This window comes from Thamnophis sirtalis, unplaced genomic scaffold (assembly GCF_051295495.1).
Source record: "Thamnophis sirtalis isolate CommonGarterSnake01/CBP01778 unplaced genomic scaffold, rThaSir2_p1.2 scaffold_2, whole genome shotgun sequence".
Taxonomy (NCBI): domain Eukaryota; kingdom Metazoa; phylum Chordata; class Lepidosauria; order Squamata; family Natricidae; genus Thamnophis; species Thamnophis sirtalis.
The window spans coordinates 73,699,642-73,724,626 of NW_028261382.1; the positions used below are offsets into that span (position 1 = coordinate 73,699,642).

General features: G+C 44.4%; 1 protein-coding gene across 1 annotated transcript; it reads left to right on the forward strand.

Moving 5' to 3' along the window:
• Window positions 1–41: 41 nt before the first annotated feature.
• On the forward strand, window positions 42–15,873 carry POLM (DNA polymerase mu). Its single transcript, XM_087706103.1, has 12 exons — window positions 42–144; window positions 889–1,123; window positions 3,198–3,387; window positions 4,052–4,150; window positions 4,581–4,751; window positions 5,398–5,469; window positions 6,788–6,908; window positions 8,300–8,432; window positions 9,932–10,034; window positions 10,950–11,240; window positions 14,037–14,120; window positions 15,202–15,873. Exons 2-12 carry the CDS (start codon window positions 933–935, stop codon window positions 15,286–15,288), a joined length of 1,542 nt encoding a protein of 513 aa, XP_087562229.1. The 5' UTR covers window positions 42–144; window positions 889–932; the 3' UTR covers window positions 15,289–15,873.
• The last annotated feature ends 9,112 nt before the right edge of the window (window positions 15,874–24,985 follow it).

Below are 24,985 nucleotides of genomic sequence, written 5' to 3' on the forward strand. Positions count from 1 at the left end.
GGCGGGGACAGCTTCATTCGGACCGCAGCTGGAGCAGATAATGCTCCTCGCGCCTTGCTTTTTGCCTTGCACTTTGTCAGCTGCAGCAGCCACTCCTCGGGGCTCGGCGGGTTGCGGGAGAGAAAGACGCGCGGACGCTTTGCGGTAATCACTGTCTCTCTGGAGTGGGGGGGGGGGGAGGCTTGGCAGTTTTGTGACCGCCCGCCCTCCCATCCACCCACGGCATCCCTTCACCACCACCACCACCAGCTGACGAAGAAGGTGTGGGAACCCCCCCCCTCAGAAGCCCTCACCCCCCCTCCTAGAAGCCCCACCCCCTAAAAGCCCCCCACCTCCTAGAAGCCACCCCCACCCCTCCTAAAAGACCCCAGCCCCCTGTAGTAGCCACACCCCCTTGAAGCCACCCCACCCCGTCTAGATGCATCTCCCCTAGAAGTCACACTCCCTAGAAGCTCCCCAGCCCCTAGAAGCCCCCCAGACACCCCCTAGAAGCCACCCCCACACTCTCTAGAAGCACCCCCCTAGAAGTCACACCCCTAGAAGCCCCCAAGCCAACCCATAGAAGCCACCCCCCACCACTCCTTGAAGCCTTCCAGCCCCTCCTAGAAGCCACCCCCACCCCCTAGAAGCCCCCAACCCCCTGTAGAAGCCACACCCCCTCAAAGCCACCCCCACCCTCTCTAGAAGCCGCCCCCCTAGAAGTCACATCCCCTAGAAGCCACCCACTACCACTCCTAGAAGCCCCCCCCCCCCGTGGAAGCCACACCCCCTAGAAGCCATCCCTCACCCTCCCTAGAAGCGGGCAGTCAGCAGAAGTAGCTTGCAGTACTGCACTCTAGCCACTGCGCCACTGACAAATTAAACAAAACAATTCATTTCTCCAAGTAGGCTTCTTGGGAAAAGGACGGGTGCGTCACACCAGTGGGCAGATCATGGCCCAACTGCTGGTGAAAAAACGGCGCCCTCCTCGGATTGAGCCGGGTCAATCAGCTAACTCCGTGTACCCAGTGCTTTTCCCCGAAGTCGTGCTCGGCCTGGTTGAGAAGAGGATGGGCACCAGCCGGAAAACGTTCCTCACCTCCTTGGCTCGCAGCCGAGGCTTCTGTGTAGACGATCCCTGCAGGTAGGTGGGTCCCCACGGGAGTGGGCTGAAGGGCCACGAAAATGGAAGGCAGGGGTGTCAAACTCGAGAGCTGGGGGCCGGACGCAGCCTGCTGGGTCCTTAGATCTAGCCCGTGGAGCCAACCTGGAAAAAGCAAATGACCGGCCCACGGTGCTTCTGCCAGCGAAAACAGAGCTTGGAGGGCCAAGCTCCGTTTTCACTGGCAGAGGGTTGCAGGAGGCAGTGGCAGCCGAAAACTGAGCGTGGGAGCCCTCCCCCCTTTTTAATAAAAAGTTTAAATTTTTTTCTTTCCATATACATTCACAAATATACATTCACTTTACTTTACTTTACTTTACTTTACTTTACTTTACTTTACTTTACTTTACTTTACTTTACTTTACTTTACTTTACTTTACTTTACTTTACTTTACTTTACTTTACTGTACTTTACTTCTTTACTCTTTTCTTTACTCTTTACTTTACTTTATTGTCATTGTACATATATATATACAGTTTACACATACGAAATTCACATAACACCCAGAGATCAGGCCCAACACACAACAATCCCCAAACACACCCCCACTCACCAAAAAGTTCCCCGCCTCTAAACCACCCAAACATCCCCACAATAGACCAAGTAGTGCTGTCCAATAGCTCACTGATGGTGACTCTCATGGGTACTCTTAATATTTATCGGTTATTTGCTAGCATTTACCACAATCTGTTTAAACATATAAAAAGCATAATCGCTTTCTTTCCATCCCGTACATCCATCTTATTTTGAAACAACCCTACTCCATTTTTCTTCTCAACCTCCCTTCTTTACCTTCTTCTTTCCTCCTCACCTTTATCTTTTCTTCTTCCCCTCCCTCTCCCCCACTCCTCTCTTCTTCTCCTCCTTACCCTCTCTCCTACTCTTACTACCCCTCCCTTGCTTCCTCTCCTTTACCCCTTCTTCTTTTCCCTCCTCTTTCTCCTTCCTTCCTTTGTTGCCCTTGCTTATTTTCTTCTTCACTCTGATGGATTTTCGGGGAGAAATTCCAATGATTCCGGTCTCGTATTTACGTAAAAATTTTTTTCCTCTTCTACATTTTTTATTTCTCTATAATTCCATTTGTATCATCTTTTAAACTATATTTGTATCTTAATACTTTTCTATTTTTCCCTTTACCTCCCCTAGATTTGATAATGTATCATATGGGTTGCTTAATCTGAAATCTTTTTTATTTATATTCCTTTTTCTAACCAATCATAAAATCACCCCCAAGTGCTGAAGTACACCGATTCCTCTTTGTCCTTTATTCTCAGTGTTAACCTATTCATTTCTGCGCAATCCAATATTTTCTTTATTATCTCCCCTTCTCATATATAAAGTTTTTATTTTTTCATTTTCATAACATATAATCACATGTATACTATTACATAGCCAACATTGTATTATATTATTAAATGTTTACATCAATTTGTCTTACCATCAACTCCCCAAAACAATTATTGGCTCTTCTGCATTTGTACCTTATCCATCATTTTCTTCTCGCTCTCTCCTCCTCCCCACTACCTCCTTTCTTCCCTCTGTAATCCTTCTCTTCTCAACTTCCCCTTCCTCTCTCCTTCTCCTCTCTCCCCTTTCCACTCCTTTATTCTCTCCTCCTCTCCCCAACCCGCCCACTCTCCTAGCCTTCTTTTCTTCCCTTCTCTACTTCCCACTTTTCATCTAATTTACTTGGTGTATTTCAGCTTCTGAGCAAGCTCCATTTTATGTTGATGGTATTTATAATTCCTTTTCAATATACATATTTAATTTTAACATATATTTTCCTCCTCCTTTTTTAAAAGAGAAAAAAGTATACATATATAGTAATTGTATTTTTAACCACCACCCCCAGGCTATTTTTATTATTTTATTATCTCCCCTTCTGACGGGATTTTGTCTGTTTTCCAGTTTTGTGCAAATAAAATTCTAGCTCGGGTGCCCATTTTTACTGGCAGAGAACTCGGGCCTCCACAGGCGCCCCTGAGACAGGTGATGCCATCTAAGGTTTAATCTGTGATTGAGCCCAGCTTCATACATCTTTGCTTTTGGTCCTAGTGAGAAAGTGACTCACGTTGTGTCCGAAGGCAATTCTGGAGATGAGGTGGTTGAGTGGCTGAAGAAGAATGGAAGGCCACCTGCCAAGGCAGGTGTAGGAGATGAGCCAGCTCTGCTGGACTTCAGCTGGTTCACGGAGAGCATGGGTGCCAGTCGGCCCGTTGAGATTGAACCCAGGCATCGGCTGAAGGTACGAAAGCATCCTTACAGGTGGCACTTTGGGGTTGTCTTTAAGAACAAGGCTGGAGCTTTTCACCTGTACGCCTTTCACCTTGCTCTGCTCAACCTGCGTCCTTCAGGTCTTAAGTTGGTCTTAAGTCTTCCTCCCTCCTTCACTCCCTCTTTCCTACTCTCCATCTATGCTTCCTGCCTTTGCTTTGCTCTCCTTCCTTCCTTCCTTTCCTTTCCTTGTCCCTTTTCCCTTCCCTATCCTTTCCTATCTTTCTGTTTCCCTCCCTTCTTCCCTCCCTCCCTTTCTTTCTTTCCTTCCATCCATCCATCCATCCACCCTTCCATCTTTTTCCTTCTTTCTTTTTCCTTCCTTCTTTCTCTTTCTTTTTTCATTCCTTCCTTCTTTCTTTCCCCATTCTTCCTTCCTTCCTTCTTTCTTTCCTTCCTACCTTCTTTATTTCTTTTTCTATCCTTCCTTCCTTCTTTCTTTTTCCTTCTTTCCTTTCTTCCTTTTTTCCCTTATCTTTCTTTCCTTCTTTCTTTTTCCTTCCTTCCTTCCATCCATCCGTCTGTCCTTCCTTCCCCATGGTTTCTGAGACTTTGCTTGCATGTGAATCAGAGCAAAATTAATTAAGGATGACTTGGACACTTCTGAAGTGTCTCACCTCTTTCTTTTTGCCCAGGTGGCCACTCCTATAGAGCCACCAGAAGAAAAAGGCCAGGTGGCCCCCTACATCTGCCAGAGACGGACTCCCCTGCTGCACCACAACTCCACACTCACGGTAAGGTGACTTCCTCTAGACCAGTGTTTTTCAACCTTGGCAACTTGAAGATGTCCGGACTTCAACTCCCAGAATTCCCCAGCCAGCATTCGCTGGCTGGGGAATTCTGGGAGTTGAAGTCCGGACATCTTCAAGTTGCCAAGGTTGAAAAACACTGCTCTAGACCAGTCAATCTCTGCCATTTAGAGAGGGGTGGACTTCAGTTCCCAGAATCCTCTAGCTCCTCTAGCTCTACCTCCCGGGGATCAAGGAAAGCCTCCGGAGCCTGGGGATGGCAAAAATGCCCCCCTCCCCTGCTGTGATGCAGGAGGCCGAGTAGGACGCACACCCTGGTCATGCCCCCCCAAGCAACCCACCTCTTTGGAGGGCTTGGACTTGGTCTGGACCAAAGTCTCTCCAGGTGTCCATGTTACTTTCTGCCTTTTTCTAGGAGGCCCTCGAAACTATGGCGGAAGAGGCGAAATTCAATGGCAGTGAGGTTCGCAGCTTGGCCTTTTCCAGGGCGGCTTCGGTGCTTAAGGCCCTGCCCTGGAGGGTTGACAAGATTCAGCAGCTCCAAACTGTGCCTTGCATTGGGGAGCATTCGCGGAGAATCATCCAGGTAGAGGAAGACTCTGGTCGTCTTATCCCATTTGAGCATCGTGACCTTCCTGTTGGTTTTGCATTTTGATGCCCCTTGTTTGTCATCTTTCTTTCTTTCTTTCTTTCTTTCTTTCTTTCTTTCTTTCTTTCTTTCTCTCTTTCTCTCTTTCTCTCTTTCTCTCTTTCTCTCTTTCTCTCTTTCTCTCTCTCTCCCTTCCTTCCTCCCTCCCTCCCCCCTTTCCCTCTTTCTCACCCTCATACTCCTCCTTACCTTCATATTCCTCACCCTCCTTTTCCTCACCCTCCTGCTCCTCCTCCTGCTCCTCTTCCTCCTCACCCTCATACTAACCCTCCTCCTCTTCACCCTCCTTCTCCTCCACAGCCTCACCCTCCTCCTCACCCTCATACTCCTCACCCTCCTTCTCACCCTCACCCTCATACTCCTCCTCACCCTCCTCCTCTTCTTCCTCCTCCTCCATGGGGAAGCCAGATTCACTTCCCAACTGTGTTACTAATTTAACACCTGCAGTGATTCACTTAACCACTGTAGCAAGAACATCGTAAAACGGGGCCAAACTCACTTTACAACTGTCTCACTTAGCAACGGACTCCATTGTGGTTGTGAGTCAAGGACTACCTGTATTGTGTGTGTTCCTTCTCAACAGGAAATGCTGGAAGATGGGATCTCTGCAGAGGTGGAGAAAGTCAGACAATCGGAGAGATACCGGACAATGAAGGTGCAGCCAATGGCTACCCCTGCATGGGGGGAGAACATGGCATGGAATTTGGGACGTGGCATTTCATGCATTCCTATTGTCAGAGGTTCACTGCCTGAATTATGAGTGCACTGCTGGTTTCGGGAGAAGTTTAGCTTCCTTAGGTTTTGGGGTGCCAGTGCAAGTTTCTAGTCCACAGTGTACTCTCGGGTCAAGATATATGCTGAAATTTCAATCCCCAGGTAAAAAAAACACTGAATATTTTACATTCTGTAGTTCAGGAAATGTACTTCTACATTTAGTGGGGAAACCCCCCCCCCACACAGACCCGCTGACTTTAGAGGGGTCCCGTCCTTCAATTTTATTTTTGTGAAAATTATTCAAGAGGTTTTAAGAACTTCTCCTTGGATTCAGCCTGCTGCTAATCCCCTTGACCAGCCTAGAGAGAGAGATGAATTGGAGCCTGTGGGTTTGGATGATCGTTTACTGGTTTTTTTTTAAAATGTAAAGTGGGATGTCTTGGCTATAATTCACCCAGTGAATAGCCAGGATTGAAAACGGAGTGAAACCCATTTTCTAGTCTTAAGAATGAACCCCGATTTGATTTCCTTAAGAAATTGCAGCAGAGAAGTCCAGGAAAATGCTAGCAGCAAAATGATGGTGTTGCTTTGATTTTTGGAAATGCCAATCCTGTATGAATTTCTTCCTCCAGTAGAGGAGAATATTTGCATCTCAAGGTTGAAATGAGGGGTACTTGGTGCTCTTTCTCGTTTTGGTGGTTTTCTTGCAGACGCTTCCTTACCAGCGCACTGATGATGTTGTCTGGTTTGGTAATGAAATGACTGCAGGAAAACAACCAACCTCAGAAAGCACCGTGGACCTCACAGTCGTCATTGTCCTCCTCCTCCTCCTCCTCCTCCTCTTCCTCCTCCTCCTCCTCCTCCTCGCAAACCTTCTCCTTTCTAGCACTGATGATGTTATCTAGTTTGGTAATGAAATGTCTGCAGGAAAACCACCAAGTTCAGAGAGCAGCAAGGACCCCACAGTTCTCCTCCTCTTCCTCCTCCTCCTCCTCCTCCTCCTCCTCCTCCTCCTCCTCCTCCTCCTCCTCCTCCTCCTCCTCCTCCTCCTCCTCTTCCTCCTCCTCCCTGCAAACTCCAGTCCCTTCTAGCACTGATGGTGTTATCTAGTTTGGTAATGAAATGTCTGCAGGAAAACAGGCAAGCACCAAGGACCCCATGTTTCTTCCTGCATTCTTGACCTGTTACGTGGTTGAATTATGGACCTTTTGCTTACACAGACAGGGAAGGCATTTTAAGGAATTCCTTTTTCTCCGTAGCTTTTCACAAAGATCTTTGGAATTGGAGTAAAGATAGCCAGCCAGTGGTACCAGGAAGGCCTCAGGACGCTCGCTGACTTATCGTTGCACCAGGTAAAACTGAACAAAGAACAACAAGCAGGTGAGTGATTCATGCAAAAAAGGTCATTTTTATTTAGTTTATTTGAAGGGCCCTTTGGTGACACCATATTACAACAACGCCATAGAAGATTGGAAGCTGGAGTGATTATTACCATGTTTTCCCTAAAATAAGACAGGGTCTTATTTTCTTTTGACCCTCTAAATAAGTGCTTGGCCTTATTTTCGGGGAGGTCTTATTTTCAGGGAAAACAGTATGATTTTGCTTCAATGTGGGGTGGACAATTTTTTGACTGCAAAGACTTTTTATAGAAATGTTTTTGGAAATGTTGAGATACAAATCTAGTTCTTAGATTACATTTCTGTCTTCCTCCTCTTCTCCTCCTCCTTCTCCCTCCCCCTCTCACTTCTTCTCCTTCTTCTTCTCTTCTTTTCTTCCTCCTTCTCACTCCTCCTCTCCCTCCTCCTTCTCCTCCTCCTCCTTCTCCTTCTCATCTTCTTTTCTTCTCCTTCTCTCCTCTGCCTTTCCTCTTCTTCTTCTCTTCTTCTCCTTTTCTTCTTCCCTCTCTCTCCTCTCCCCTCCCCTCTTCTTCTTCTCTTCTTTTCCTCCTCCTCACTCCCCCTCTCCCTCCTCCTTCTTCTCCTTCTACGTCTTCTCTTCCTCTTCTCTTCTCTTCTCTTCTTCTTCTTCTCCTCTTCTTCTCCTCCTTCTCCCTCCCCTCTCACTCCTTCTTCTTCTACTACTCCTCTTCCTTTTCTCTTCTTCTTCTCTTTCTCTCCTCTCTCCTCTTCTCTTCTTCTGTTCTTTTCCTCCTCCTTCTCACTCCCCCTCTCCCTCCTCCTTCTTCTCCTTCTCCTCCTTCTACTCATCTTCTCTTCTTTTCTTTCTCTCCTCCACCTCTCTTCTTCTTCTCTCCCCCTTCTTTTCTTCTTCTCTCTCTCTCCTCTCCCCTCCCCTCTTCTCTTCTTCTTCTCTTTTCCTCCTCCTCACTCCCCCTCTCCCTCCTCCTTCTTCTCCTTCTTCTCCTTCTACTCATCTTCTCTTCTTTTCTTTCTCTCCTCCACCTCTCCTCTTCTTCTTCTCTTCTCCTTCTTTTCTTCTTCTCTCTCTCTCCTCTCCCCTCCCCTCTTCTCTTCTTCTTCTCTTTTCCTCCTCCTCACTCCCCCTCTCCCTCCTCCTTCTTCTCCTTCCCCTTCTTCTCCTTCTACGTCCTCTCTTCCTCTTCTTCTCTTCTCTCCTTTTCTTCTCTCTTTTCTCTCCTCTCTTTTCTCCTCTTCTTCTTCTCTTCTCTTCTCCTCCTCCTTCTCCCTCCCCCTCTCCCGCCTCCTCCTTTTCCTTCTCTACTTCTTCTCTCCTCCTCTTCTTTTCTTCTTTTCTTTCTCTTCTTCTTCTCCTTCTCTTCTGACTCTCTTCTCCTCTCCTCTTCTCTGCAGGACTTCTTCATTATGAAGACCTCAATACCCCTGTGGAGCTCTGGGAAGCCGAGGCCATCAGCCAGGTGGTCCGCCAGGTGATTGAGCAGATTTTGCCTGGAGCGACAGTCACGCTGACCGGGGGATTTAGGAGGTGAATAGATTTTGTGGGGTTCGTTGCCTCATTTTGAAATAAACAATTGCCAAAACTCCCAAGAGAAAACAAAGGTGATTTTATTTACTACTTACCTTAAATCATCGGTATGTTTTCCTTATATTCCCTATTGTTGCAAATTTACCTCCCACCTTTTCCTCCTTGTCATGCATGCATGCATGCATGACACACACACACACACACACACACACATATCTGTGTGTGTGTGTGTGTGTTTGTGTGTGTGTGTATATTTAGTGTCACAACCCCTGGTATGCCCAAATATGGGAGGAAGTTCACTGCTTCCATTCTCTATCTATCGGCTCGTCACAAGAGACCATCTAGACAGAAACCCAATATTTTTACTGTTGCCTTTGTTGCATTTGTGTTGTTTTGTGCTGATAAATAAGTAAAGGGAGACTAGTATAGATCTATTTCAAGCTATTTAGCTCTCATCAGCTAGCCATACCCTTTCTGGGATTAGAACCTGTGCTGTATTACATTTTAGGCAGATGTATTAACCACTAAGCCACAAGGTTCTCTATTTATCAGCACAAATACAACACACACACACACACACACACACATACACATACAAACATATATAGTGGTGGTGGTGCGTATGTGTGTCAAATCCCAGTACTTTTGACAGTGATAGTGTGCATTTGGGATTCAAGTTTGCGTGTCTGTGTGTGTGTGTGTTCCAGCATTACTTTGACTTGACACTATATAATTCATTCCTTTTCCCATCTAGTACAGGATTAGCATAAATAAATACCCAGGCAATGGCAGGTTATCAGCTAGTTAGTAATAATTTGAGTATAATATTTTTGTCTGAACCCAGCCAATGGGGGTCGATGCAGCAACATTTAGCACTATTAATACAATACATACAATACATACGATACAATACAACAACACAACACAACACAACACGAGTTAGAAGGTACCTTGGAGGTCTTCTAGTCCAACCCCCTGCCTAGGCAGGAAACCGGTTCTATACCATTTCAGACAAATGGCTATCCAACAACTTCTTAAAAACTTCCAGTGTTGGAGCACCTACAACTTCTGGAGGGAAGTTGTTCCACTGATTCATTTTTCTGTCAGAAAATTTCTCCTTAGTTCTAAGTTGCTTCTCTCCTTGATTAGTTTCCACCCATTTCTTCTTCTCCTACCTTCAGCTGTTTTGGAGAATAGCTGTACTCCCTACTACTATCATGTCTCCCCTGGTCCTTCCTTTCATTAAACTAGACACACTCAGTTCCTACAACTGTTTTTTGCATGTTTTAGCTTCCAGTCCCCTGATCACCTTGGTTGTTCTTCTCTGCCCTCTTTCCAGAGTCTCCACATCTTTTTTACATCGTGGTAAAACTGAATGCAGTATTCCAAGTGTGGCCTTACCAAGGCATTATAAAGTGATATTTAATAATGTTAAAATGCCAATAAAAACGAACTTGGCTAGAAATTTGTCGTGACCGTCTGTCTCTCTCCCCCAACAGAGGGAAGCCACGTGGCCACGATGTGGACTTGCTTATCACCCATCCTTCTGAAGGTGAAAAAATGGGACTCCTGCCCAAAGTCATCAATATCCTGGATAGGCAGGTAGGCCAAGGGCTTGAATGCAAAGTGGTAGGGGAGGATATGGCAAAATGGGCAGATCTGAACATGAGTGGAAGTGGTAAACATATGTTTGTTCAAAAAGTTGCACAGAAATCGCATTTCTGCAGGGGAGGACTTGCCAAAGAGATACAGATTAACACAACTGGAAGGGACCTTGTATGTCATCTAGTCCAACACCCCCCCCCACACACACACACACACCGCTCAAGCAGGAGATCCGCTACCATTTCTGACAAATGGCAACCCAATCTCTTCTTGAAAGCCTCCAGTGATGAAGCTCCCACAACCTCTGAAGGCAACTTCTGTTCCATGGGTTGGTTGTTCTCACTGTCAGAAATGTTCTCCTTATTTTCAGGTTGAATCTCTCCTTGATCCGTTTCCATCCATTGTTCCTTACCTGGCCTTCGGGTGCCTTGGAAAATAGTTTCAAGGAAAGATTAACCTCTACAGATAGTCCTCGACTTATGATCACAATTAAGCCCAAAATTTAGGTTCCTAAACAAGACATTGGTTAAGTGAGTTTTGCCCCATTTTTGACTCTTCTTGCCACATGTGTGGGGTGAATCGCTACAGCTGTTAAATTAGTCACATGGCTGTTAAGTGAATCTGATTTCCCCATTGACTTTGCTCATCCGAAGGTCACAAAAGGGGGAAATCACGTGACCCGGGGACACCGGAAAAGTCATAAATACGAACCGTCATAAATCCATCCCTGTTGCCAAGCGCCCAGTTTTTGGTCATGCCACCCTGGGGATGCTACAGCAGTCGCGAGAGTGTGAAAACTGGCGAAGAATCTCTTTTTTTCATTGCCATGGTAACTTTGAACTAAATGAACGGTTGTAAGTTGAGGACTGCCAATAATTGTGATTTGTCGTCTTTGTAATGCTCCCTTCTCAGGGCTTCTTGCTGTATCACAGTTTCCACCGAAGCAGCCTCCTCTCACTCGAAGACGAAGAGCTGTGGGTTAGCGGTGGTTCGAGCCACATGGACCACTTTGAGCGCTGCCTCTCCATCTTCCATCTCGGGGACCATCTTACTGGAAGCCATCCAGGGGTTGTAGGGGCCGCCGCTGTTCAGACCGCTGGCACCTCTGGCAGGTCCCGTCCCCGAAAAGCTGTGCGGGTGGACTTGGTGGTGACCCCCTATGGCCAGTTTCCGTTTGCTTTGCTCGGCTGGACCGGCTCACGGGTGAGTTCCAGGTGGGCTGGGTGGATCCTGTGTCTGAGCTTGGTGTGGTTTCGTGTTCCTTTGGGTGTGGTCTTGGTGTCAGAAGGTTTCTAAGGAGCTTTTCATGCAGGTATTTGGGGTGTCAAATTAAGTAGGAATCCAAATTGGGGAACAGGGCCTATCTCTCTCTCCCCCTTCTCCCTCCCTCCCCCTCTCCATCCATCCATCCATCCATCCATCCATCCATCCATCTCTAGCAACTATCTTTTTATCTATATCTGTGTTTATACATCTAATCAACTATTATCTATTTATCATCTATATCATCTATAACATCATCCATTTCTCTGTCTGTCTGTCTGTCTGTCTGTCTGTCTATCTGTCTATCTATCTATCTATCTATCTATCTATCTATCTATCTATCTATCTATCTATCTATCTATCTATCTATCTCTAGCAACTATCTTTTTATCTATGTGTTTATACATCTAATCAACTATTATCTATCATCTATATCATCATCCGTTTCTCTATCATCTATCTATCTATATCCATCCATCCATCCATCCATCCATCCATCCATCATGTAGTTAACCGTGTAGGTATTTGGGATGTCAAATTAAGGAGGAGCCCAAACTGGGGAACAGGCAGGGCCTGCCTATCTCTGTCTGTCTGTCTGTCTGTCTGTCTGTCTGTCTGTCTTTCTCTCTCTCTATCATCTATCTATTTATATTTGTGTGTCTATATATCTAATCATCTATCTATATCTATCTATCTATCTATCTATCTATCTATCTATCTATCTATCTATCTATCTCCATTCATCCATCCATCCATCCATCCATCCATCCATCCATCATGTAGTTAAACAATGCTGGTATTTGGGATGTCAAATTAACTAGCACTCCAATTTTTTGGGGGGGGGGCTGTCTGTCTCTCTTTCTCTCTCTTTCTGTTCTCCTTTTCTTTCTCTTTCTTTTCCTCCACGCGTTTAGGTTTTTTAAAAATTTACCTGGAGAGGCCAGGTACTCCTGCAGGCAAAGAGTTCACTTTAACCTTTACACTCCAATCCTTCTGCAGCCCTTCTGAGAGAAGGTCAAAGCCCTTCACTGCACAGTGGAAGAGAGATTCACCCAGACTTTCTCGAAGGCATTTCAGTGCCCAGGATGAGAGCTTAGAGTATCAAACTTTGGGGCTGAAATAAGAGCCCTCTGGGCCTCCATTGTTATTGAATTATTGGCCCTGCTCTCTTTGAAATGCTTGACTTTCTTCTTCCTAAAATGTTTGTATGAAGGATTAAGAGTCATTTCTATTTTATAAGCCTGTAACCAAATCTCCCATCCTTAGCTTGTTTGCTTTTGGAGATCTTTCCTTTCCTCAAATTCAAGACAATCTCCTACGGGAGAAGACATTTTAGGCATTTCCCTTCTGTAATACTGCAGAAGGAATCCTGCCAACAAAAGTGTGTCTAGTCAAGGCTATGGTTTTCCCAGTTGCAATGGATGGCTGTGAAGGTTGGACCATAAGGAAGGCTGAGCGCCAAAGAATGGAGGCCTTTGAACTACAGTGCTGGAGAAGACTCCTGCGAGTCCCTTGGACTGCAAGGCCATCCAACCGGTCAGTCCTAGAGGAGATCCACCCTGACTGCTCTTTAGAAGGCCAGATCCTGAAGATGAGACTCAAATACTTTGGCCACCTAATGAGAAGGAAGAAGGACTCCCTGGAGAAGAGCCTAATGCTGGGAAAGATAGAGAGCAAAAGAAGAAGGGGACGACAGAGAAGGAGGTGGCTGGATGGAGTCACTGAAGCAGTCGGCGTGAGTTTCAATAGACTCCAGAGGATGGTAGAGGACAGGAAGGCCTGGAGGAACATTGTCCATGGGGTCGCAATGGGTCAGACACGACTCACAACAACAATACTGCAGAAGACTGAAATCAAATTCAGAATGGATATGTTAAAGAACTAGGGTGAAAATTTAAAAAAATGAAACTTAATTCAGATTTCTGTAAAAACAAAATCAAACAAAGGCCTGTTCTCATTTTTTCCAGATTGCATGGAATAACAGATTGCAAACAGAGGAAGGCAAAAGAGTCCTTCTAATTCTTTGATTATCTGGTTATCATCCTGTTAGTTTTCAAAGCTATCTTACCTGGATATTTGAAGTACCTGTTTGTGGCTTTATTCCTACTCACCAGCCACCAAAGTTGACATCTAATCAAAGGTGTTCAGCAGACTGGCATTCCTAGAAATGCCAAATTCCTTCCTCAGCCTTCTAAAACTGATTCAAAGTTTGGGAGAGAGCAGGTGATCTTTCAGAGATGGGTCAGAAAAACTCCTCCATTCCCACGTATTTCACATTCGGAGGAGCCTTTATTAATAAACTAGCTGATAACCTGGCATTGCCCAGGTATTTATTTCTCCTAATCCTGTATTAAACAAGAAAAACCCTGATTTGCTGAAAATGTCCAGACCAAACATAATTTCTAACGTTGGATTTTCCCCCATACCAGAGGGAGCCCCCTTGTGGAATACTGTGAAACTGTTACCACAACTCCACTGCCCTGTACAGTAGAAGCCATTGTACGGCAGTGCAGTAGAAGCCATTTTAAGGCACAACAGCCTGTATCTTAACAGAACACACACCTCGAGGGGTGTTAGGGGTGTCTTACCCCCACAGTATTTTTCTCCAGAGTGTAAGGTCATTTATGTACATATATGTGTGTGTGTGTGTGTGTGTGTGTGTGTGTGTGTGTGTGTGTGTAATCCACTTGGTGCTTCACTCGGGACTAAGTTCTTTAATTTCCTTCCCCTTCCCAGAATTTTGAACGAGACCTCCGCCGTTTCTCTAAGCGGGAGAAGAAAATGACCCTCAATAGCCATGGTCTCTATCACCTGGAGCAGGTAAGGGGTTTCTGGAGGAAGAATCTCAGGAAGGAAGGAAGGATTTTGCATTTGGCACCCTTGGAGAGAATTTTTCTTTTTCTCCTGCAAAGGTTCAGGGCAGATGGTGTCATTGGAGGCGGTAGAGAAACCTGGATACAAATTCTGGTGTATAAAGGCCAAGAAAATCTTGCATTTAGATGGTATTAATTTGTGTGTGTGTGTGTGTGTATGTGTGTGTAGATAGACGGATAGATGGATGGATAGAGTGATGGATAGGTAGGTAGATAGATGGGTAGGTGGATGGATGGATGAATGATAGATAAATGATAGATAGATATATAGATAGACAGATAGACAGACAGACAGACAGATAGATAGAGTGGTAGTTGGTAGGTAGGTAGATGGCTGTATTCACACACACACAAAGATTATAGAGACAGAGATTGAGATAATATATAGATTATAAATTCCCCAGAGATAATCTTGTGGTAAGATGGGCACCAATAAATGTTACAAAGAAATAAAATTCCCTTTTATGACCCTGTAATCCCTTAATCTAGGGTACAGTCAATTTAACTAATGTCATTATACGCATGATGTACAATGACATTAAAGGCTGTACTATACAGTCATGGCAGCTGGATGGAGCTGAGCGTTTATTGGCCAGATGCCGTTCCTGACGCCTATGCGGAGTTTGCAGCAGATACTTTTTCCTTTGCTCCCAGGGAGAGAAATATTCACCTTTACCTAGGATTGAACTCTCAACCTTCTGAGTGGGAGGTGATTAGCTTCACCAGTAGGCCATCATGCCGCTTAAATAAATAAATAACATACACACATATTTTTGGCTCGCCTGGTAGGAAATCCAGCCATTTCAGTTTGCCAATCATGAGTTCTCCAACCAATACAATTAAAACCTGGTTTAGCACAAGCTACGAATAACATTTTAGTTTGTGCACAAGCATACGTGTATGGGCAGTCATATGTATTTGGCTATGGGGAATTGGCCGAGCCTTGGACAGGATGCAAAAAAATAGAGAAGGTTTTCACTAATTGATTAATGTGTATGTATTTATTTATTTATTTGCTCATCCTTCAGAAAATTTTCCTGCCTGCTGCGTCCGAGGAAGAGATTTTCCAGCATTTAGGACTGGAGTATATACTGCCTGAAGAGAGGAATGCTTGAGCCATTGTTGTACAAAGTCCTTTTTTCACCCTATGGAATTCACAAATGAATGAGAATCACCCAGGTTACATTTCATATAACTTTCACTCGTGTGTGTGTGTGTGTGTGTGTGTGTGTGTGTGTTTTCTCTCTAATACATGATTTATTTCTGGGTTGTGTCAATGAAACTTTAGAAAATACATCAATTTTTTCCCCATACGCTGTTGGTTTCTGTTTTGATTTTTTTCACCCCCCTTTAACATGGTACAGATGGTCCTTGACTTAACAACCAGAATTGGGACCAGAATTTCTGTTGCCACGCAATGTGGTTGTTAAATGAATCGCAGCCAATATTTTGACCTTTTTGCCATGGTTGCTAAGGGATCGCTGCAATTGTTAAGTAAATCCAGCTTGCCGTTGCTGGTTGGGAGCTAGCTTGGAAGGTCATAAATAGCAATAGCCCTTAAACTTATATCCCACTTCACGGTGCTTTACAGTCCTCTCTAAGGGGTTTACAGAGTCAGCTTATTGCCCCCAACAATATGGGTCCTCATTTTACCAATCTTGGAAGGATGGAAGGCTTAGTCACCCTTTGCAGGTCGGTAAAATGAGGACTCAGAACATTTTTAAATGCTCTGTTGTCTGAGTTTCATGTTTAATGAATAAAAGAAATAATAATAACAACAGTAGGAATAATTTCTGATACATATAATAATAATGTATTCGTGATGATGATAATAATTTGGGATACATCATATATTGTACATTTTAAATGTATAGGTTGACTGAGTTTCATGTTTAATGAATAAAAGATATAAGAAGAAGAAGAAGTAGTAGTAGTAGTAGCAATAGTAGTAGTAGTAGTAGTAGTAGTAGTAGTAGTAGTAGTAGTAGTATGGTTCATTGACATTGCAATACCTGGAGATGCACAAATTGAAGATAAACAGCAAGAGAAAATCACAAAGTGCCGGGACTTGCAAATTGAACTTGAGCAACTGTGGAAAAAGAAATCGAGTTTTGTCCCAATTGTAATTGGAGCCCTTGGAGCAATACCTAAAGGGCTACTTCGCTATTTGGAAATTTTAAATTTATCAGACTTGAACATTCTGATTCTACAAAAAACCACCTTACTTGGAACAGCTTATATCCTCCGACGTTACCTTAACAGTTCCTAGGTCCTTGGTTAGGACTCGAGCTGTTGAGCTACCAACCAGCCCCAAAGGCTGTGAATCTCACCAAAGATTAACCACATAATAATAATAATACAGAAAATGAGATGGAAAACCAAAGCTTTGCATGGACAGCACTTGAAAAACATTGAAAGAAAATGTGATGACAACTTGACATGGACATGGCTTAAGATGGGAACTATCAAGAAAGAAACGGAAGGTTTAATACTGGCTGCTCAAGAACAAGCACGACAAACTAATGCCATGAAAGTGAAGATACAAAAATCCACCGACAACCCAAACTGCCGACTTTGCAATAACAAAGTCGAAACTGTTTCACATTTAATATGTGAATGCAGCAAAATTGCACAAACCGATTACAAAGCTAGACATGACCGAGTTGCTAAATTAATCCACTGGTCATTATGTAAAAAATATGATTTACCGGTATCCAGAAAGTCAGGGGAACATAAAGTGGAAAAAGTTATCGAAAATGAGAAGGTGAAGATCTTGTGGGACTTTCGAATACAAACGGATCGTCATTTGGAGCACAACACACCAGATATCACAGTTGTAGAGGGCCGAAGTATACAGTTTATTGATATCGCTGTTCCTGGAGATGCCAGAGTCGAAGAAAAAGAACTAGAAAAAATCATGAAATATCACGACTTGGCCATCAAAACTACACGGCTAGGGATGAAGCATGTAACAGTGATACCCATTTTCATCTGGGCACTTTGCACCATGTTCAAGAATTTTACAAGATACATCCACAAATTACAGCTTCCTGCAATAACAGCAGCGGAACTGCAAAAAACTGTTACTCGGAACATCTTATATTTTAAAACGGTCCTTGGTTGATACCTAGGACTTTGGCAGCAAACCGTAACAACTATTAGCACCAGTCAATGGTATTTGTGGTGCATTTTTGAATGTTCAGTTGACTTCCATATTTAATGAATAAAGTATATAGTAGTAGTAGTAGTAGTAGTAGTAGTAGTAGTAGTAGTAGTAGTAGTAATAATAATAATAATAATAATAATAATAATAATAATAATAATAATACCAGGGTTGTAGAGGGCTGAAGTGTGCAATTTATTGACATTGCAGTACCAGGAGATGCCAGAGTCAAAGAAAAAGAACTGGGGGAAAATCACGAAATACCGCCACTTGGCCATTGAAACTAACCGATTATGGATCAAACATGTAACAGTGATACCCCTTGTCATCAGGGCACTTGGTACCATGTCCAAGCATTTTATAAAATACATTAAGAAACTGCAGCTTCCTGCAATAAGAACAGCGGAACTGCAAAAACTGCTACTCGGAACATCTTATATTTTAAGAAGGTCCTTGGTTGATACCTAAGACACTGACAGCAAACCGTATCAACCATTAGCACCAGTCACTGGTATTTGTGATGCATTTTTGAATGTTCAGTTGACTGAGTTCCATGTTTAATGAATAAAGTATATAATAACAATTGACAGCCAGCATGTCCAGGGATTACATTCCTGACCTGTTAAGTAATATTAATTGGATTGAGCCATAGAGGCACATTTTGCAACCTAGCCCAGGGTGGTAAGATTCACTTGCAAACCACCCTTGGCATGAATTCACTTCCTGATGCTTCCGTTCAGCGAGGCAGGAGATGCGCTTAGGTAAACCTCAGCCAAACAATGCGTTCTTGAACAACTGGTTCTGAAAGTTTTCCCCTGGGGAGCCGGTCACAACAACAACAGCATTTACAAATCCAGGTGCTTCTAAAAGCATATGACCCCAAGTACCAGCAGCCCTTCTGCTATATGTCACTTTTTTCAGCACTCTTGTAACTTGTAACAGTCACTGAATGAACTATTGCTAAGTCAAGGACTACCTGTGTATCTACAAAGATCAGAATCGTGGAAGCCATGACACTGTGGAGGTGAAGGCTGGACTTTTGAAGAAGCAGGAAAGGAAGATTATTGAAGTCATTGAACTTTGGTTTTGGAGAAGACTTAGAATAACTCTATTGCCACCTTGCTGACAGGAGTATGGGCCCCTCCCATAGGGAATAAAGAGGAGTGGAGTTTGCAGGAGACAATTGGTTCACTTAATTAGTGTGAAGATTTGTTTGTGACTCTCAAGCACTCTTTGTCAAGTATTTCCTTGTATAGCGTTGCGTTTGGAAGCTATCGGCCTGGCAGCTCTCCAAGCCTGATGAGGTCTGTGGTTGTAAATTCACCTTTGACAGACTGTTTCCCGGGGCTTTGCTCAATATGAATGAGAGGAGTTCCCATTAGCTTAATAAAAAGGGGTTTTGTTGGGAAAAGGAGTCTGCTTCGTGATTCGGTGAAACCTAGGTCGAAACAATTTCTCACTTTCACATCAATTCAATGTGCAACCCCTTTCTACAAAGGGGTTGCACATTGAATTGATGTGAAAGTGAGAAATTGTTTCTACAAAGGGGTCTTTGCCATAGCTAAGACGCCAGCTCCAAATTGCTTCTTCCTCGTCCCTTATTCTTGACCATCGCTTGCTGAGGAAATGTTCTGGAGAACTTGAGGTCTTCACCCTAACTCAACTGTGGATAAGGTAAAGGTAAAGGTTCACCTGGCACATATGTGCTACTCGTTCCCAGCTCTAGGGGGCATTGCCCATCTCCGTTTCAAAGCCAAAGAGCCAGCGCTGTCTGAAGACGTCTCCGTGGTCATGTGGCCAGCATGACTAAACACCGATGGCGCACGGAACACACTTACCTTCCCACCACAGGTGGTTCCTATTTTTCTACTTGCATTTTCGATGTGCTTTCGAACTGCTAGGTTGGCAGAAGCTGGGACAAGTCACGGGAGCTCACTCTGTTATGTGGCGCTAGGGATTTGAACCGCCGACCTTGCTGACCGACAAGCTCAGCGTCTCAGCCACTGAGCCACCGCATCCCACAACTTTGAAACTTTAATAGAATTTGTATGCCGCCCACTCCCTAGGGACTCTGGGCGGCTCACAACAAATAAAAGCATTTAAAAACATTTAAAATTACAGAATTAAAAACAACACAACATCCATTTCATCAAATGGGGCTGGAATAGTCAGCAGCCCCAAGCCTGCCGGAACAGCCAGGTCTTGGTTGCTTTACGGAAGGCCGGGAAAGTGGTGAGGGTCTGGATCTCAGCAGGTAGTTTGTTCCACAAGGCCGGTGCAGCTACAGAGAAGGCCCTCCCTCGGGGAGCCGCCAGCCGGCATTGTCCAGTCGATGGCACCCGAAGGACACCCAACCTGTGTGATCTTATTGGTCGTTGGGAGGTAAATGGCAGGTGGTGGTCTCTCAGGTAGCCAGGTCCAATTCCATGTAGGGCTTTAAAAGTAACGACTAGCACCTTGAAGCGGGTCCGGAGACCAATAGGAAGCCAGTGCAGCTCGCGGAGGATAGGTGTAACATTATCGCTCGCGCGGCTGCATTCTGGACCAGCTGTAGTCTTCGGACACTCTTCAGGGGCAGCCCCATGTAGAGCGTGTTACAGTAATCCAGTCTTGAGGTGACGAGGGCGTGGGTGACCATTCAAAGTGCCTCCCGGTCCAGATAGGGCTGCAACTGGTGCACCAGGCAAATCTGGGCAAAGGCCCCCCTGGTCACAGCCGACAAATGGTGTTCTAACGTCAGCTGTGGGTCCAGGAGGACACCCAGATTGTGAGCCCTCTCCGAGGGGTGAATAATTTCACCCCCCAGGCTAAGAGGTGGAATGTCAGGACCATCCTTGGGAGGCGGCATCAATAGCCACTTGGTCTTGTCTGGATTGAGTGCAAGCTTGTTCACTCCCATCCAGACCCTGACAGCCTCCAGGCACTGGCACATCACTTCAACCGCTTCACTGAGTTGGCACAGGGCGGACAGATACAGTTGTGTATCATCCGCATATTGATGATATTTAATTCCGTGCCGGCGTATAATCTCACACAGCGGCTTCATGTAGATATTAAACAGGAGGGGGGACAGGACCGAACCCTGCGGCCCATATTTGAGGGGCCTAGGGGTCAATCTCTGTCCCCCAACCAACACTGACTGCGACCTGTCCGAGAGGTAGGAGGAGAACCACCGTAGGAAGGTGCCTCCCACTCCCATCTCCCGTAACTGTCGCAGAAGGATACCATGGTCGATGGTATCAAAGGCCGCTGAGAGGTCAAGAAGCACTAGGATAGAGGAATGACCTCTCTCTCAACTGTGGATAGGAGTGGTTTTTCCTGATGGATACTTGTGTTGGTTCTGAAGCTCAATAGCTCTTCTCCTCCCTTCCTTGGCTGTTGCTTTGCTGTTTCAAACCACAGTTTGATTTGTTGTTCTTCATCGCCCTGTCCCCTGAAGACTGCAGTAATGGGATTAGTGCCAGGAGATTTGCCTGGCGGTGTGGGCGGGCTGGAGACTTAGTACAAAGACACCTGCACACCTGGACAGAAACAGAAGGGCCCTGTAGCTGTGGTTTAGTTGCAAAAGGTAAGAATTTGGGATAAATTGGAGGAGTAAGACAGGGAAGTCCTTTTGACCTATGAAAGGAATGGGGTCGCTGGGGTTTTTCAGTTGCTTTGCTTGTTGCTCGCAGATTAAGGGCAGATTAAGTCCCTGTCCTTTAACACCCTATAAAAATAATAATGTGGAGTATTGTTAACGCAAACTGTATCCTACGCTTCTCTCTTCTCTTTGAATTGATTTTCAAACCACCCAGTCTGGAAATGGAACAGGGTACATACAGTAAGTCTCAAAAGAATGAAGAGTTTGGGGAGAAAGACAGTTTTCACTTCTTTCTCTTTTTTTTAAGTGAGACTATTAATCTTTAGTGTTCATTTTGTTTGCGTTCTAAATGAATGCGGATTTTGGATTGAAGATAATAATATATTGCAGAATTTGGGAGTTTGTGACCTGAGAGATGCTGTTGGGACTACAGTTCCCATCGCCCCTGATATCATGGGGGGTTGGGGGTGTCATAAGAGCTTGAGTCCAATATCTTCTCAGTGGGGTGATGGTGGTTGAAACACATTTTTATTTGGAGTTGCTTCTAATTGATTTATTGCAAAAATGTAATGTCTGCTCCGGGGACTTTGATTATATATTTATTTAGTGTATGGGGTATTGTACACGGACTAGCAGCGGTATATTTACATTTCAACGAGGTTAAAATAAAAATGTTTTAAAAATCTGGGTTCAAACATCAACGTCTAGGCCATCTAACCAGTGAAACACAGCGTCGTTTATATAGGTAGCCTCGACTTATGACTGCAGTGGAGCCCAAAATTTCTTGTTGCTAAGCGAAACATTTGTTAAGTGAGTTTTGCCCCATTGTTCGACCTTTCTTGCCACCGTTGTGAAGTGAATCGCTGCAGTTGTTAAGTTAGTCACATGGTTGTTAAGTGAATCCAGCTTCCCCATGGACTTTACTTGTCAGAAGGTCGCAAAAGTGGATCCAAGCATCTGAAGTTTGAGCTGGTGGAGTTGCTGCCACCGGCTGTAAGTGTATAAAACAGCCATAAGTCCCTTTTTTCAGTGCTGTTGTAAGTTTGAACGGTCACTAAATGAATCATTGAAAGTCAAGGACCACCTGCGTTAAAAAAAATCAGATACTAGACTCGTTTCTGCCTTCAGCTTACAATCAGTCAACGGTCGTAAGTGTGAAAAAAAGATTTCAGTGCTGTTATAATTTTGAACGGTCATTAAATGAACTGTTGCGAATCGTGGACTATCTGTGTTTGATTTAGGTCCATCTTTTCTCATTAGACCAGGGGATGCGGTGGCTCAGTGGCTAAGATGCTGAGCTTGTCGATCAGAAAGATTGGCAGTTCGGCGGTTTGAATCCCTAGCACTGTGTAACAGACTGAGCTCCCTTTCCTTGTCCCAGCTTCTGCCAACCTAGCAGTTCAAAAGCACGTAAAAACTACAAGTAGAAAAATAGGAACCACTTTTGGTGGGAAGGTAACAGCGTTCTGCGCGCCTTTGGCATTGAGTCATGCTGGCCACATGACCACGGAGACGTCTTGGGACAGCACTGGCTCTTCGGCTTTGAAACAGATGACCACCGCCCCTAGAGTCGGGAGTGACTAGCAGAGATGTACGAGGGGAACCTTTACCTTTTCCCATTAGCTCCTTCCTACTTTTTCTTTTGGGAGAAAGGTGTGGAGCAGAAGCTGTCTTCTGAGAAGCTGCATTAAAATAATTAACGAATATTTAAAGGATGTATTTATTTCTGCATGTAAACTGATTTTTCAGGGTTCCTTGCTCTCTTCCTTGTGCACATCTAGATGCTTTTAGGAGGCACTTTTCACCTTCTCCTGGGTGAAGCTCTGGGAGCTGAGATGCCTAATCTTCCGTCCTTGGGCGGGGGGGGGGGGTTGGACTAGATAACCTACAAGAGCCCCTTCCACTTCTTTTTATCTGTATTTCTTCCTCTTCTCTCTGTATCTTTGGAAATTCTTTCCCCTTACAAGCCAAATTGTACCCTCCCCAGCTGGAAATTGCTGGTCCTCCCTTGCTGCTTTTTATCCCAGCTTTCTGCCATCCATCCCGTTCTGTCTTTTGGCTGTTTTAAATTATTAAAAAACGCCCCCAGTCGGTTGTTTTGTTTCGTAACAAGGGCCCAAGAAGGGAAGCATGCAAGACCTTACCTGAGAGAATCATCCCCTCACCTGCCCTGTGGGCCAAACACCTGGATAACCCCATCTTCTACGTTTGGACCAGAAATTCTAGCGACCTAATGCGAGGGACGCTTGTATGTTTGCTTTTCGTTGAGAAAGGGATTCAATCCGCTGCAAATTCTTCAGTAGATGCAGATGGTCCTTTGACAATCTCTGGGATCTGAGATGCCTAATCTTGCATCCTTTATGTGACCTATGTTATTATTTTGTTTTTATTCTTTTAATACAAAAATACAATAGCAGAGTTAGAAGGGAACTTGGAGGTCTTCTAGTCCAACCCCCTGCCAAGGCAGGAAAATCTACACTACTTCAGACAAATGGTTATCCAACCTCTTCTTAAAAACTTCCAGTGTTGGAGCTTTCACAAAGGCAAGTTGTCCCACAGATTAATTGTTCTAGCTGTCAGGAAATTTCTCCTCAGTTCTAAGTTGCTTCTCTCCTTGATTAGTTTCCACCCATTGTTTCTTGTTCTACCCTTAGGTGCCTTGGAGAATAGTTTGACTCCCTCTTCTTTGTGGCAGCCCCTGAGATATTGGAAGACTGCTATCATGTCTCTCCTAGTCCTTCTTTTCATTAAACTAGACATACCCAGTTCCTGCAACCGTTCTTGGTATGTTTTAGTCTCCAGTCCCCCAATCCTCTTTGTTGCTCTTCTCTGCACTCTTTTCTAGAGTCTCCACATCTTTTTTACATCGTAGCAACCAAAATTGAATGCAGTATTCCAAGTGTGGCCTTACTAAGGATTTATAAAATGGCATTAAGACTTCACGTGATCTTGATTCTATCCCTTTGTTTATGTAGCCTAGAACTGTGTTGGCTTTTTGGCAGCTGCTGCACACGGCTGGCTCATATTTAAATGGTTGTCCACTAGGACTCCAAGATCCCTTTCACAGTTACTACTATTGAGCAAGGTACCACCTATCTGTGCATTTCGTTTTTCTTGCCTAAATGTAGAACCTTACTCTTTTCACCATTGAATTTCATTTTATTAGATAGTACCCAATGTTCTAGTTTGTCAAGAGCCTTCTGGATCTTAAGCCTGTCTTCTGGAGTGTTGGCTATTCCTGCCAACTTGTTGTCATCTGCAAATTTGATGAGTTCCCCATTTATTCTCTCATCCAAATCATTGATGAAGATATTGAAGAGTACTGGGCCTAAAACAGAACCTTGGGGTACTCCACTGCATACTTCCCTCCCTGTAGATGCAGTTCCATTGAGGACTACACATTGAGTGCGGTTGATCAGCCAGTTACAAATCCATCTGGTGGTGATGCTGTCCAACCCACATTCTTCTACTTTATCTAGCAGCAGGTTATGGTCTACCTTCTCAAATGCCTTACGGAAGTCCGAGTAAACTATATCGACAACATTCCTCTGGTCCACTAATTTTGTCACTTTGTCAAAGAATGCAATAAGATTAGTCTGGCATGATCTGTTTTTGACAAACCCATGTTGGCTTTTGGCTATTACTTTGTTTACTTCTAGTAAACAAAGTTCGCGAATTAGTTTGCTAATTCGTTGCTTGATTATCTTTTCCAGAATCTTTCCTGGTATTGAGGTCAGACTGATAGGTCTATAGTTTCCTGGATCTATTTTTCTTCCTTTTTTGAAGATGGGAACCACATCAGCTCTTTTCCAGTCCTCTGGCAGCTCCCCAGTGCTCCAGGATCTCTGAAAGATATAGTTCAGTGGTTCTGAGATCTCGTCTGCCACTTCCTTCAGAACCCTGGGGTGTAATCCGTCCGGTCCTGGTGATTTGAACTCGTCTAGGGTAGACAGGTGCTCACTTACTATTTTCTTCCCTATTTCAATTTGTGTTCCTAATCTGATTTTTGTGGTGCTGTTTTCTTTTATTCTATTCTATTATTATTATTATTATTTTTATTCTTTTA